Raw genomic sequence first — 12,489 nt, 5'->3', positions numbered from 1 at the left:
AAAAATATTTCAACTTTTTAATAACAAAGAAGAATAAAAGAGAAATTCATAAAAGCACAAACGAAGAAGATGATGAAAACATTTTACATAAGAATAAAACGAATGTTATTATTAAGGAAGATAATTTAAAAAAAGATTTTGTTGAGTGTAAAGAAAAGAAGGTAAATATAAATAGAAATGTGAATAATAAAAAATATAGTGACAAGACTACACATATAAATAGTGTTATGACCCTCCAAAATATTATATCAAATAATGATAATAATATCCAAAATAATAGTAAAAAAAAAAAAAAAAAAAAAAAAAAAAGTTATAGTGTTGAAGGTACAAAATTATTAAAAATCAAAGAATATAGAAAAGGAAAATTTTTTAAAATCCATTTTTTTTTAAATAGAAAAAATAAAAATAATGACAAAAAGGAAAATTCATCTAAAAATATACATGATAAAACAGATATTTCTTTAGAAAAAAATATAATAAATTATAATAAATATGATATGCAATTTTCATTCGAATCAGTTGCAAGTAACAATATTAATAACAACACACATTTTAAAAAAGATAAAAAAAAATTAATTAATTTAAAAAAATATAATAACGCTCATAGAAATTTATATAAAAACAATTATACTAACGTATTCTTATGTAAGAAAAGCTTTTCTGACCATGAATATAAAAACAAAAATATCATAAATAATAATTCCCCTTGTAAATTGCAAAAGCAAAATTATGATAGTAAATCCAAACAAGGAATATATAAAGCAAATTATCGTAAGTTCAGAGATGGTTGTAGGCAAAAGTTCGATCTATATAACATACACAATAGGAGGTAAAAAATAAATAATATATATATATATATATAAATGTATACGTGTGCATATTATTTTATTTTATATTATTTTATTTTTTTGAACAGTTTCAAAATGTTCATTTTAATGATCACATACATGTACTATCTATCCCCTTTTTTCATACATTTTTTTTTTTTTTAACTATACTTATAATTTTCCTTTTAAATTGTAGAAATGATGTTGTTTTTTACGGGAAAGGACCTTTGAAAGAAATAAAGAAGAGCATGTTCGAAGAAAACAAAGAAAATCCTTTTTATAAAGACAATATGGCTAACTGCGCACTCAATAATATTGATCATAAAAATATAATGGAAAATGAATGTTTATATAAATATGATGAAAAAGAAGAAATAGAAAAAAAGAGAGTACGTAACTCTATGTCCTTATCATATGAAAGGAAAAAAAGAATAAGACCTGAAAGTTTTAACTATCTTAAGGTTATAGGAGAAGGATCATATGGAAAGGTAATGCTAGTAAAACATGTTCAAAATAAAAAATTATATGCAATGAAAATTTTAAGAAAAGAAAATATATTATCAAAAAATCAACTAGAACATACTAAAGTAGAAAGAAATGTACTGAAATGTGTTTCTCATCCTTTCATTGTAAAAATGTATTATGCTTTTCAAACTAAGCAAAAATTATATTTTATATTGGAATATTGTCCCGGTGGAGAACTATTTTTTCATCTATCTAAATTAAGAGAATTTTCTGAAGAAACAGCAAAATTCTATTCTTCTGAAATTATATTAGCACTTGAATACTTACATGAATTAAATATTATTTATAGAGACCTAAAACCAGAAAATGTATTATTAGATGAATTAGGACATATAAGATTAACAGACTTTGGTTTATCAAAAGAAGGTATTACAGAAACCAATTTAACTAAATCATTATGTGGAACTCCAGAATATTTAGCTCCAGAAATAATTGAACAAACTGGACATGGAAAAGCTGTTGACTGGTGGAGCTTAGGTATTATGTTATATGAAATGTTGACAGGAGAATTACCTTTTAATAACTCAAACAGAAATGTTCTATTCGAAAGTATTAAATATGAAAAACTATCTTATCCAAAAAATTTATCATCAAAAGCTGTAGACTTATTAACAAAATTATTTGAAAAAAATCCAAAGAAAAGATTAGGCTCAGGTGTAACCGATGCACAAGAAATTAAAAAACATCCATTCTTTAAAAATATTAATTGGAATGATGTTCTATATAAAAAGATCAAACCTCCTTTTAAACCAAAGTTATTCAATCAACTAGATTTACAAAATTTCGATAAACAATTCTTAAATATGCCTTTAAAATATTCAGATCAGCATGAAAATAGTAATATTACATTTGGAGATCCAAAAAATTTTGTTGTTCAGGATTTTAATTACAACTATTATGAACTCTCAGGTCAACAAAAATGAAAAAATTATAAAATCAATCATAATGTGTATATATATATATATATATATATATATATATATATATATTTATGTTTATGTCTATTTATTCTTTAATCCTTATGCATTACATAAACCTTGGTATATGATATTAATTTTAAACTTACCACTATTTTGCTTATATATATATATATATTATTTTTTGTTTTATCATTTTGAAAAAAGGAAAAGAAAATACATTCTTTTAATTAAATCAACATGCTACTTTTAATTATGTGTACTACATATATTTCATATAAACATAAATCGTTATACATTCCTAGCTGTCTATAATATTACAGTATAATTAAAATTAAAAAGTTATATAATGAAATGTAATAAATTTTTTAAAACAAATAAGTTTTTCCATTTTAATTCATAAGTTATAAAATGATATATATATATATATATATATATATATATAATACCTTTAAAAGAAATAATTTTATTTTTTTTTAAACAAAAAATTAAAAATTTTGAAAAAATTAAAAACATAAAATGAACAAAAAACTGTTATTAGTTATTTTCAAAATTTAATTCAAAATGTAAAATGAATAAACAATTATATATATCCTTAATGTTTTTAAAAAAGAAGAAAAAAAAAATAAAATAAAATAAAATAAAATAAGTAAAACTATATAAATGTATATAAATAAATAAATATAAATATATATATATATATATATATATATATATGTGTAAGCAGAATATAATATGTAATAAATCAGGGTATTCTTTTAATAATGTTTTTCTACAAATTCTATTATTTCGTCTACATTATTATTCTTCACAGAAGCACTACACAATTCCTATAAAAATAAAACATACATTATATAAATATAAATATATAAATATATAAATATATATATATATATATATATATATATATATATATATATGTACATATTGTATAATGTATGGATAAATATTTATATTTATAATAATTTTTATTTCGTACAATATGGCAAGGAGCTTTTTCAAATCTAAAAAATTCTGAGTTTGCTCCAAGGAAACATTCAGTTTCATCAATACAATCGTCATCTAGGTTATTATATTTTGACATTTTTAAAATTTCACTACAAAGGAAAAAATAAAAATTAGATATAACGACAATATATAATTATATATTTATTAACACACATATATATATATATGTATATAATTTTATTTTTATGCGGTGGTTTCATTTTATATATTTTCTTTTTTTTTTACATTTCCCTTTCCAAATCTTCTTTTATAACTTGCTTTGGTCTTGAATTACACAAATCGGTTTTATTACACACAATAATGAAGGGAATTTTTTTCTTTACAATTACTTTGTTGGTAAACAGCTCAAATAATTTTCTAAAAATTAAAACATAAACATAAAAAGGTATATATGTATATGTATATATATATATATATATATATATATATATATATATATTTATTTATTTATTTATTTATTTATTTTCTATTACTCTGCTACAAATTTAAGAGACTGCCTATCTGAACTGTCTATCATATAAACGATAACATTTGTTATATTAAAATATTTATTAAGTGAATATGAAAGTTTAGGATGTCCTGGGAAATCAACAAAACGTATACACTTTTGTTTCTTCTTATTTTTTAAAAATATAAATGCAATATTTTCTTTCATAGAGGGCACGGTTCTACACAATTTATCCGTTTTTAATTTGAATAAAAATGTGGTCTTCCCACTATCACATGGTCCTAATAATAATACAACATTATTTGGCTTGGATTTTTTAAAAAATATATTGAACAATATTAATAAAAGATATAACAAAAATACTAATCCAAATAATAGTGTTATCACAAATAATAAGTTGTGAAAATCGTTCAAATCTATTCCATATTTTACATGATATATTTTTATCTTATATATTATATCCTTTATTATTTTATTTAATATATCCATCTTATTTTCTTTTTATACTATTTAACATAATAATAAAACATATATAAATAAACATAAATAAATATAAATATATATATATATATAATATATATATATATTATAATAAATGATTATATACACTTTGTTTTCAAATATTCTTCAATTAAAAATATAAATATATATATATGTTATATATATATATAAATATTTAATTCTTCATTCTCTTAGTATATTTTTATATAAGTGTATAAAGTATATCATATATATACATTGCTTATTTCTTTTATTTCCTTATATATTTATTTTTTTATTTTTTTTTCATTTATTTTATATTTTAATTTAATTTTCTCCTTTTTAAAGAAAACAAAAAAAAAAAAAAAAAAAAAAAGAAAAAAAAAAAAAAAAAAAACACATTATATTGTTTATATATATATATATATATATATTAATTTATTTAATAAAGTATTATATACAAATGAAAAGAAAAAAAATAAAAATATACATAATAATATATATATTAATATAGATATATTACATATATTTACATGAATAAATAAATAAATATTATATATTTAATATATGTGTATAATTTGCTTATCTTTTAATATTATCATACCATAAATAAATATAATATATATATATATATATATATAAATATTTATTTATATGTATAAATAAATTAAATATATAATTCTCCTATATATGTTTCATATATTAAAAAAATATCCATAACACTTGAGAATAATTATCAAATATATAATATATATATATATTATTTTATTTTAATTTAATTTAAATTATTATATTTTATATATAATTATTAATATTATTTTTGTAGTTTTTAAAAAAAAAAAAAAAGAAAGAAAAAAAAAAAAAAAAAAAACATTATTATATTTCACATATATTATATATATATATAATATATATAATAATAATTATAATTAATATGGTTAATCGTTTAATTTTATTCATACTATAATTTATGAATCTTATTTTCCATATATTTAAAAATTATGTCACTAAAATTTTTTCATAAATGGATATAAAAATATAAATAATCCTTTTCATATGAAGAATAAAAAAATGTCATTCCTTAATTTTTTTTTTTTTCCTTTTTAAATGTATTAAAAAAAATATAAATTATTTTTTTAATTTAAAAATCAGTGAACGAATGAACAAATTATATATATTAAAATTATATAACCACATTTTAAAAAATCCTGAAACAGGAATGAAAAAAAAAAAAAACTATATACACATATACATATATATATATATATACATACATATATACACATATATATATATACATACATATATACACATATATATATATACAAATTAATGTCAATATTATGTATTAATATAAGACTTAATACATAATGTATTGATATATAAAAGTGTGTCAAATTTTGACCCATGAAATTTTATCATTTATTATGGATCTCCTAACAATATTACTTTTCCAATGTTCATTTTTTAATCCAATAGTTTTAAGTAATACAGTAGAAGGTGTGAACTTTATTAAAATATAATTATCCTTATAGTCACCAGATATCAAATATCTCCATTTATCTGTCCATATAATATTTTTAATATCTTCATTTTCTATTATGGAAGCATTCCCTGTTAACGTGGCATATATATTTTTTTTTTCATCAGAATACAATAAGCTGATGTCTTTATTTTTATTTTTTATATAATCATATATATCCGTATTTTTGCTAATACAAAAGTACATATAATTTAATGGTACTTCCATTGATCCTTTACTACACATCATTTCTTGTATTAACGGTTTATTTAAGGAATATAATAAATTCTTTAAGCTATCACTTGAATTGGTATCACCAATATTGTTATTATTTTTATTATTATTGTTGTTGTTGTTGTTTGTACTATTTTTTTCTTCTACATTTGTATCGTTATTCACCTTCATATTTTTTTCGTTCCCATTATTATTAATTTGACCTGATCTGTTCATATTTTTTATTTCTTCATTATTCTTTTTTATCATTTGATTACCTGACCCGTTCATAACTTTTTCATTTTTTTTTTTTATTTCATACTCTGAATTTGAAAACGAAGAGCTAGCTATTTCTTTATTATACCTTTCATAATTAATTTCTGAATTTTCGGGATTTAATGGTTCGATATAAACAGTATTTATTACATTTTTATCAAAATATAAGCAAAAACATAAGGATGATCCATTAATTAATTTTATTGCTTCATTAATTATATCTTCAGAAGAATCAAATTTAAAGTTAAGTTCTTTTAGTTTTATTTCTTCTATATATTTAAATAAATACATTAAGGCAATAATAGGTATACTTTGAAAACCAATAAATAAGAATAATCTCTTAAACTTTCCCTTTTTATGTATAAATTTTTCTTGTCCCCTATATTTCTGTTCATTATATTTATCATTTTTATTTTTTTCGTATAAGGTACAGATATCATCGCCGTTTCTTTTTAAAATTTCTTCAATTTCATTCTTTATGATATCATTCTTATGATTTTTAAAAAAAAATAAATTCCTTTTTTGTAAGAGGTACCCTTCTCTTTTTTTTAAAATTACATTATTAAAGAGAAGAAATCTTTTACTAGTTATATTAGCATTAGCAAATAATTTTTTGTATAATATATTCATTATATTTTATATATATAACACAGGGGATCCATATAAATATTTTATGCTGAAGGATATATGAATACACATTTGTAAGTATATCAAACAGTTCTAATATAAACTATCTATATATCATAAAAGATTATATATATATATATATAATTATAATTTTCTTTCTATTTTACATAATTTATGACTACATATTTGCGTATATATATACATTAATTTTTTTATATATTTATATATTTCTTATAACAACCTCTACACAAATATAACATTTGGAAAACGTAACAAAAATATAAAAAGTAAAAAAAATTGAAAAAATTATATATTTAAAATTAACCCCTAAATCTTATATATATATATATATATATATTTATATTTATACGTTATGTTTTACGAATGTTATTTTTTTATTTTTTTATTTTGTAGTCAAATATCAGAATAATACGTCAATATATGAAATTTATTAAATCATATATATATACTATATATTTTTTTCCCCATATATGCATACTTGAAAAATTAAAATAATATATATATATATATATTTATTTATTTATATTTATATAGTTATGTAAAAAAAGATTAACAATATATTATAATGAAAATAAATTAAAAAATAAAAAAAAAAAAAACAAAAAATAAAAAAGAAAAACAAAAAAAAAAAAAAAAAAAAAAAAAAAAAAAAAAAAATACATCGACATATAATATTTACATATAAATAAATAAGTTTTAAAAAATATATATAATATAAATGTATATAAAATATTTTATTTAATAATCAAAAACTAAGCATATTCTATATGTGGGAATCAGATTAATATATTTATATATTGTAGTAATAAAACAAATAAGATATAAAAGGATATATAATTATATAAATATATAAAATATTTATTATTAATTATCCATTATATGTATACACATTTTTGGATATACAAAAGAATAATCCCATAATATGATATACATATAATCATATTTTCATTTTCACCAATTTTCACAAATCTGCTGTATTATTTATGTAGGTTAATTTATTTTCTTGCTCTTTCATTTTTTGTGCTTCTAATCTTCTTTCTTCAAATCCATTACCTCTTATAACACCATCCCATCTATAACCAGCTTGAATATTAAAACGATTGTAAGGTGATTGATAACGACATGTGAGTTTTTTGTTTTCTTGATTTTCTTCCTTTGCTTCTATATATATATTCATGGGATCATCTTTTCTTTTTTTCATTTTTAATTCTATATCATAATCAGAATCAAATTCATAATTGATAATATTTTTCTTCTTAATTAATTTTTCATTTTCTTCGATATTTTTTTGTCTTATATCTTTTTGTACTAATCCACCATCCCATTCTAACTTTCTTTTTTTTTCCTCTTCTTGTTTTTTTCTTTTATCTTTATATTTTCCATGTTTATATTTCATTTCTTTTTTTTGTTCTTCAATCCATTTTTCTCTTGATATTATTTTACCGCTTTTATCTCTGTAAATTGTTTTTTGATTTTTCTTACTTTCACTATCTTTAGAATAAGAAGATTTCTTATCTTCTTCTTCATCACTATTATATTTTCCCTTACGTAACATGAATTCATGTTTATTTGAAGGTTTGTTTGTTAATTTTACATCAGAATGATTACTTTCCCTCGAACTCGAAAAGGTATATGATGAAGAACGTGAATGATTTTTCTTTTCATTTTTATTATTTTTTGTATTCCTACAAATGGACATATCCGAATCGTTTTTATCATTATGTTTATTCCTACAAATGGATATATCCGAATCGCTTTTATCATTATGTTTATTCCTACAAATGGACATATCCGAATCGCTTTTATCATTATGTTTATTCCTACAAATGGATATATCCGAATCGCTTTCCCTTTTTTTACTTTTTTTTTTTTTTTTCTTTTTATCATAAGAAGTTTGTATTATACGACCACTTTGTAAGGAATCTAAAATTTTTTTTTTATTTTTATTAGATATCTCTATAACATTCATAGTGTTTGTGTCCGTTATGGTAATTGGGACATCTGACACGTCTTCATTAGATTCTACATAATTATCGAATTCTTCTCTATAATATATTTGATCATATTGATCCATATTTTTTTTTTTTTTATGTTTATATATATCATTTTCATTTATGTCTTCTTCTTCTTCACAATCATAAATTTTTATATTTCCTTTTTTCTTTTCTTTGCCTTTTTTTATATTTTTTTTCATATATTTGTTTCTTAAATATTCTTCCATATTTTTCAACACGTGTGTATAAATGTATATATATTTACATAACGCAAAAAAAAAAAAAAAAATTATAAATAAATATATAAACAAATAAAAAAATAAAAAAATAAAAAAATAGATGAAAAACGGGCTGATTATGGGAACAAAATTAACAAGATGTTTCCCTTTGATTAAACAACATTGTACAACATAAAAAAATAAAAATATATAATAATATATATATATAAATTATAGGAATTATTTTTTGTTTTGTAAAAAAATGTTATTTTCTCTAAACCCATCAAATACAAGATTAATATTATATTCTTTCAATATTACATTTTTCTTATTATTATAATTAATAATATATATATATATATATATATATATATAATATATTTTTTTTATAATTCATATCCTTACCATTATGTCATAATTAAAAACAATTTTCATTTATTTCTTCAAAAAAAAGAAGAAAAAAAAAAAAAAAAGCTAATTCCAAAAAAATATGGATGAATAAATTAATGATTATATTTTAAAATCCATTGCTAAAAGTATGCTCCTTTATTTGGATGTATATAGATGATAATATTCTCAAATTATTTTTTTTATGAAGAGAAAAATATATATATATATATATATATATATTATATTAATATATAAATATTAATATAGCATTCTAAAATTTTACAAATTATAATATTTTCATTATTCTAAAAAATAAAAGTACCTTCCATATATTCAATTATATAAGTGATTCCATTTTCTATTTTTTTTTTTTTTTTTTTTTTTTTTTTTTTCTTTTTTGTTAAAATATGCACAGTTTATAAAAAAAACATACATACAAAATATATATACATGTATGTTATAAAATAACCATTCAATTTTTATTTTGTAATTTTTTTATAGATATTGTATGCGTTTTATTTTTCTCTTATATTACTTATAATATATATATATATATATATATTACCTTTATATTTCTATATATTATGTAAATATTAGAATGCTAAAAGTACATATTATTAAAACATGGAAAGGATTCATAAAACGTCAACCTTTTTCAAGTGTCATATATGAACAGAAAAGAAAAGAATATGTAAGTCCCCCATTTGAAAAGAATAAAGATAAATTTAAAAAAAACACAAAATTTAAAGAAGAGCTTTATAAATATCACTATGAAGAATATATAGATTGTGTAAATAGTAGGCCAAGTTTATATCTGAAAGATGAAGAAATTTATGAACATGAAAATGAAAATAACGTAGAAACGTCTCATAATAATAGTAATAATAATAAAAAAAAAAAAAAAAAAAACACACATGATAAAAGGTTAAAAAGAAATATTCCATTTATATATAGTAATGAAATACAAAATTTAGAAGAATTAAAAAAAAATCCTTTCATCTTAGTTAATGTAAAGAATATGAAAAATGAATCTTTCGGAGTAGCTACATTTAATCCTTATTCTTTAATTAGCGCAAGGATTATTAGTAACAATACTCTTTTTTCAATAAATATTAATTTTTTTATAGAAAAAATTAAAAATTCTTTACAATGGAGATATAAATTAATGACAAATCAAGAAAATCACGAAAATGATATACATTCTTCCTCTCATAATGTAAATAATGAAAACAAAAAAGAATTTATTAATTTTGATGAGCAACAAAATAAAATAAATAATTCAACAAAAAATCATATACATACATACACATATCATACACTTAATCCTAAACTTTGTTATAGATTAATTAATGCAGAAGGTGATAATATTCCAGGTCTTATTATAGACAGATATGATGATTTTTTTTCAATACAACATATAACCTTAGGATGTGAAATGCTTGCTTACAATATTAATCATGCTATTCTAGAACTACTAAATCCAAAAGCCATCATTTTTAGAAATGATATTAAAGATAGATTAAATGAAAAATTAGAAATTTACAAAAAAGTAGTGTTTGGAAAAGTACCTGAACAAGTCAGGCTAATAGAAAATAAATGTTTTTTTTTAATTGATTTAATAAATTCACCAAACACTGGTTGGTTTTTTAATAGAAAAGAATTGAGAAAACTTGTGTGTAATTATGCAAATCAGAAACAAGTTCTTGATCTCTTTTCTTATGTGGGTTGCTTTGGTATTCAATGTTCAAAAATTGGAAATGCCAAATATGTTATCTGTGTTGAAAAAAATAGCTATTTTGTTGAGCTAGCCATAAAATCAGCCAATCTGAACAATTTAAAATATAATGTTAAAATGAATAGTTCACAAAAAGATACTAATAATCAAAATATATCCAATCGGGAATATAATAGTAGTATAGATAACACAAATTGTAATATATCATTTTTATGTCAAGATGCTTTAGAGTTTTTGAAAGATTGTAAACAATTATTTGACATAATAATATTAGACCCACCTAATTTAATTCCGAAATCAAAATTTCTTGAATCTGGAACCAAACGATATATCGATTTAATTCGTTTGGCTCAAAATTGTGTGGCCCCTAATGGACTCATATTAATAACCTTTACAACAAAGTTATGTTCATATCAAGATTATATTAATATAATTAATACGTCATTTTTTGAAACTAATAAAAATGTAAAAATTGTCGGACAAGGTAGAGGATCCCCAGATCACCCTATTAATTTGTCCTTATATGTATATGCTGATTTTTATTGGTTTCTTATTCAATTAGATTATGAAAAATGACCGTCTTTAAATAATTTCATATTTTTTTAAATTAAAAAAAAAACATATATATATATATATTTAAATAATATAATATTTTATGTGATAATCATTTTTAAATTAGCACATTTCAAATATTTCTTATTCAATTTTCTTCATATAATTAATTTCTTTTTTTTTTTTTTTTTTTTTTAGTGTATTATCATTTATAACCCCAATGGGTGTCCTTTTAATTATTAACATAATAGCAGTTCATATTTCATATGTTAACATGCTAATAATTCATATTTTATATTTATTAATTTAACTATTTAAAATATTAAAAAAAAAAAAAAAAAAATACACATATAAATATATGCATATATATATATATTTATATATATATATATTTATATATTTATATTTATTTATTCATTATTGTATCTTTTAAAAGTCCCTATTAGTAAATATATATATATATGTTTTTTTTTTTTTTTTTCTTTCTTTCTTTTTAATTTCATTCATTCATATGTATTAACTTACATATCAACATTTTATAAAATAAACCGTAGGGTAAGATATTAATAAAATGAAGGACCATATATCATTTTTAATTTTAGTATAAAATGTTAACGTAAAAAAGAAGCAAAAAAATAAAAAGTATAAAATGTATAATATAACAAATATATAACATTATGCAATAATTAATTTTCTTTTGGTTTTTTTTTTTTTTTTTTTTTTTTTTTTTTTTTTT

At 19.0% G+C, this 12,489-nt stretch overlaps 5 protein-coding genes across 5 annotated transcripts; 2 read left to right on the top strand and 3 right to left on the bottom strand.

Moving 5' to 3' along the window:
- On the top strand, positions 1 to 2,275 carry PRSY57_1246300 (RAC-beta serine/threonine protein kinase; the record flags this gene model as incomplete). The annotated part of the gene is made up of 2 exons (XM_012908874.2): positions 1 to 829; positions 1,024 to 2,275. Coding segments are annotated over 2 exons (2,081 nt in total), but the record flags the coding sequence as incomplete, so codon positions are not given.
- A 752-nt stretch (positions 2,276 to 3,027) lies between these two features.
- PRSY57_1246200 (signal recognition particle receptor, beta subunit) lies at positions 3,028 to 4,214 on the bottom strand (the record flags this gene model as incomplete). Its single annotated transcript, XM_012908873.2, has 4 exons — positions 3,028 to 3,099; positions 3,249 to 3,366; positions 3,503 to 3,634; positions 3,751 to 4,214. The coding sequence occupies 4 exons, from the start codon at positions 4,212 to 4,214 to the stop codon at positions 3,028 to 3,030; spliced, it is 786 nt and encodes a 261-aa protein (XP_012764327.1).
- Positions 4,215 to 5,598: 1,384 nt separating this feature from the next.
- PRSY57_1246100 (hypothetical protein) lies at positions 5,599 to 6,846 on the bottom strand (the record flags this gene model as incomplete). The annotated part of the gene is made up of 1 exon (XM_012908872.2): positions 5,599 to 6,846. The coding sequence occupies one exon, from the start codon at positions 6,844 to 6,846 to the stop codon at positions 5,599 to 5,601; it is 1,248 nt and encodes a 415-aa protein (XP_012764326.2).
- Positions 6,847 to 7,825: 979 nt separating this feature from the next.
- Positions 7,826 to 9,085, bottom strand: PRSY57_1246000 (pre-mRNA-splicing factor, putative; the record flags this gene model as incomplete). The annotated part of the gene is made up of 1 exon (XM_012908871.2): positions 7,826 to 9,085. The coding sequence occupies one exon, from the start codon at positions 9,083 to 9,085 to the stop codon at positions 7,826 to 7,828; it is 1,260 nt and encodes a 419-aa protein (XP_012764325.2).
- A 979-nt stretch (positions 9,086 to 10,064) lies between these two features.
- On the top strand, positions 10,065 to 11,777 carry PRSY57_1245900 (hypothetical protein; the record flags this gene model as incomplete). Its single annotated transcript, XM_012908870.2, has 1 exon — positions 10,065 to 11,777. One exon carries the CDS (start codon positions 10,065 to 10,067, stop codon positions 11,775 to 11,777), a length of 1,713 nt encoding a protein of 570 aa, XP_012764324.2.
- Positions 11,778 to 12,489: the final 712 nt, after the last annotated feature.

This window comes from Plasmodium reichenowi, chromosome 12, assembly GCF_001601855.1.
Source record: "Plasmodium reichenowi strain SY57 chromosome 12, whole genome shotgun sequence".
Lineage (NCBI taxonomy): Eukaryota > Apicomplexa > Aconoidasida > Haemosporida > Plasmodiidae > Plasmodium > Plasmodium reichenowi.
The sequence above is the reverse complement of the archived record's forward strand: the minus strand, read 5'-3'. Positions and strand labels throughout refer to the sequence as shown.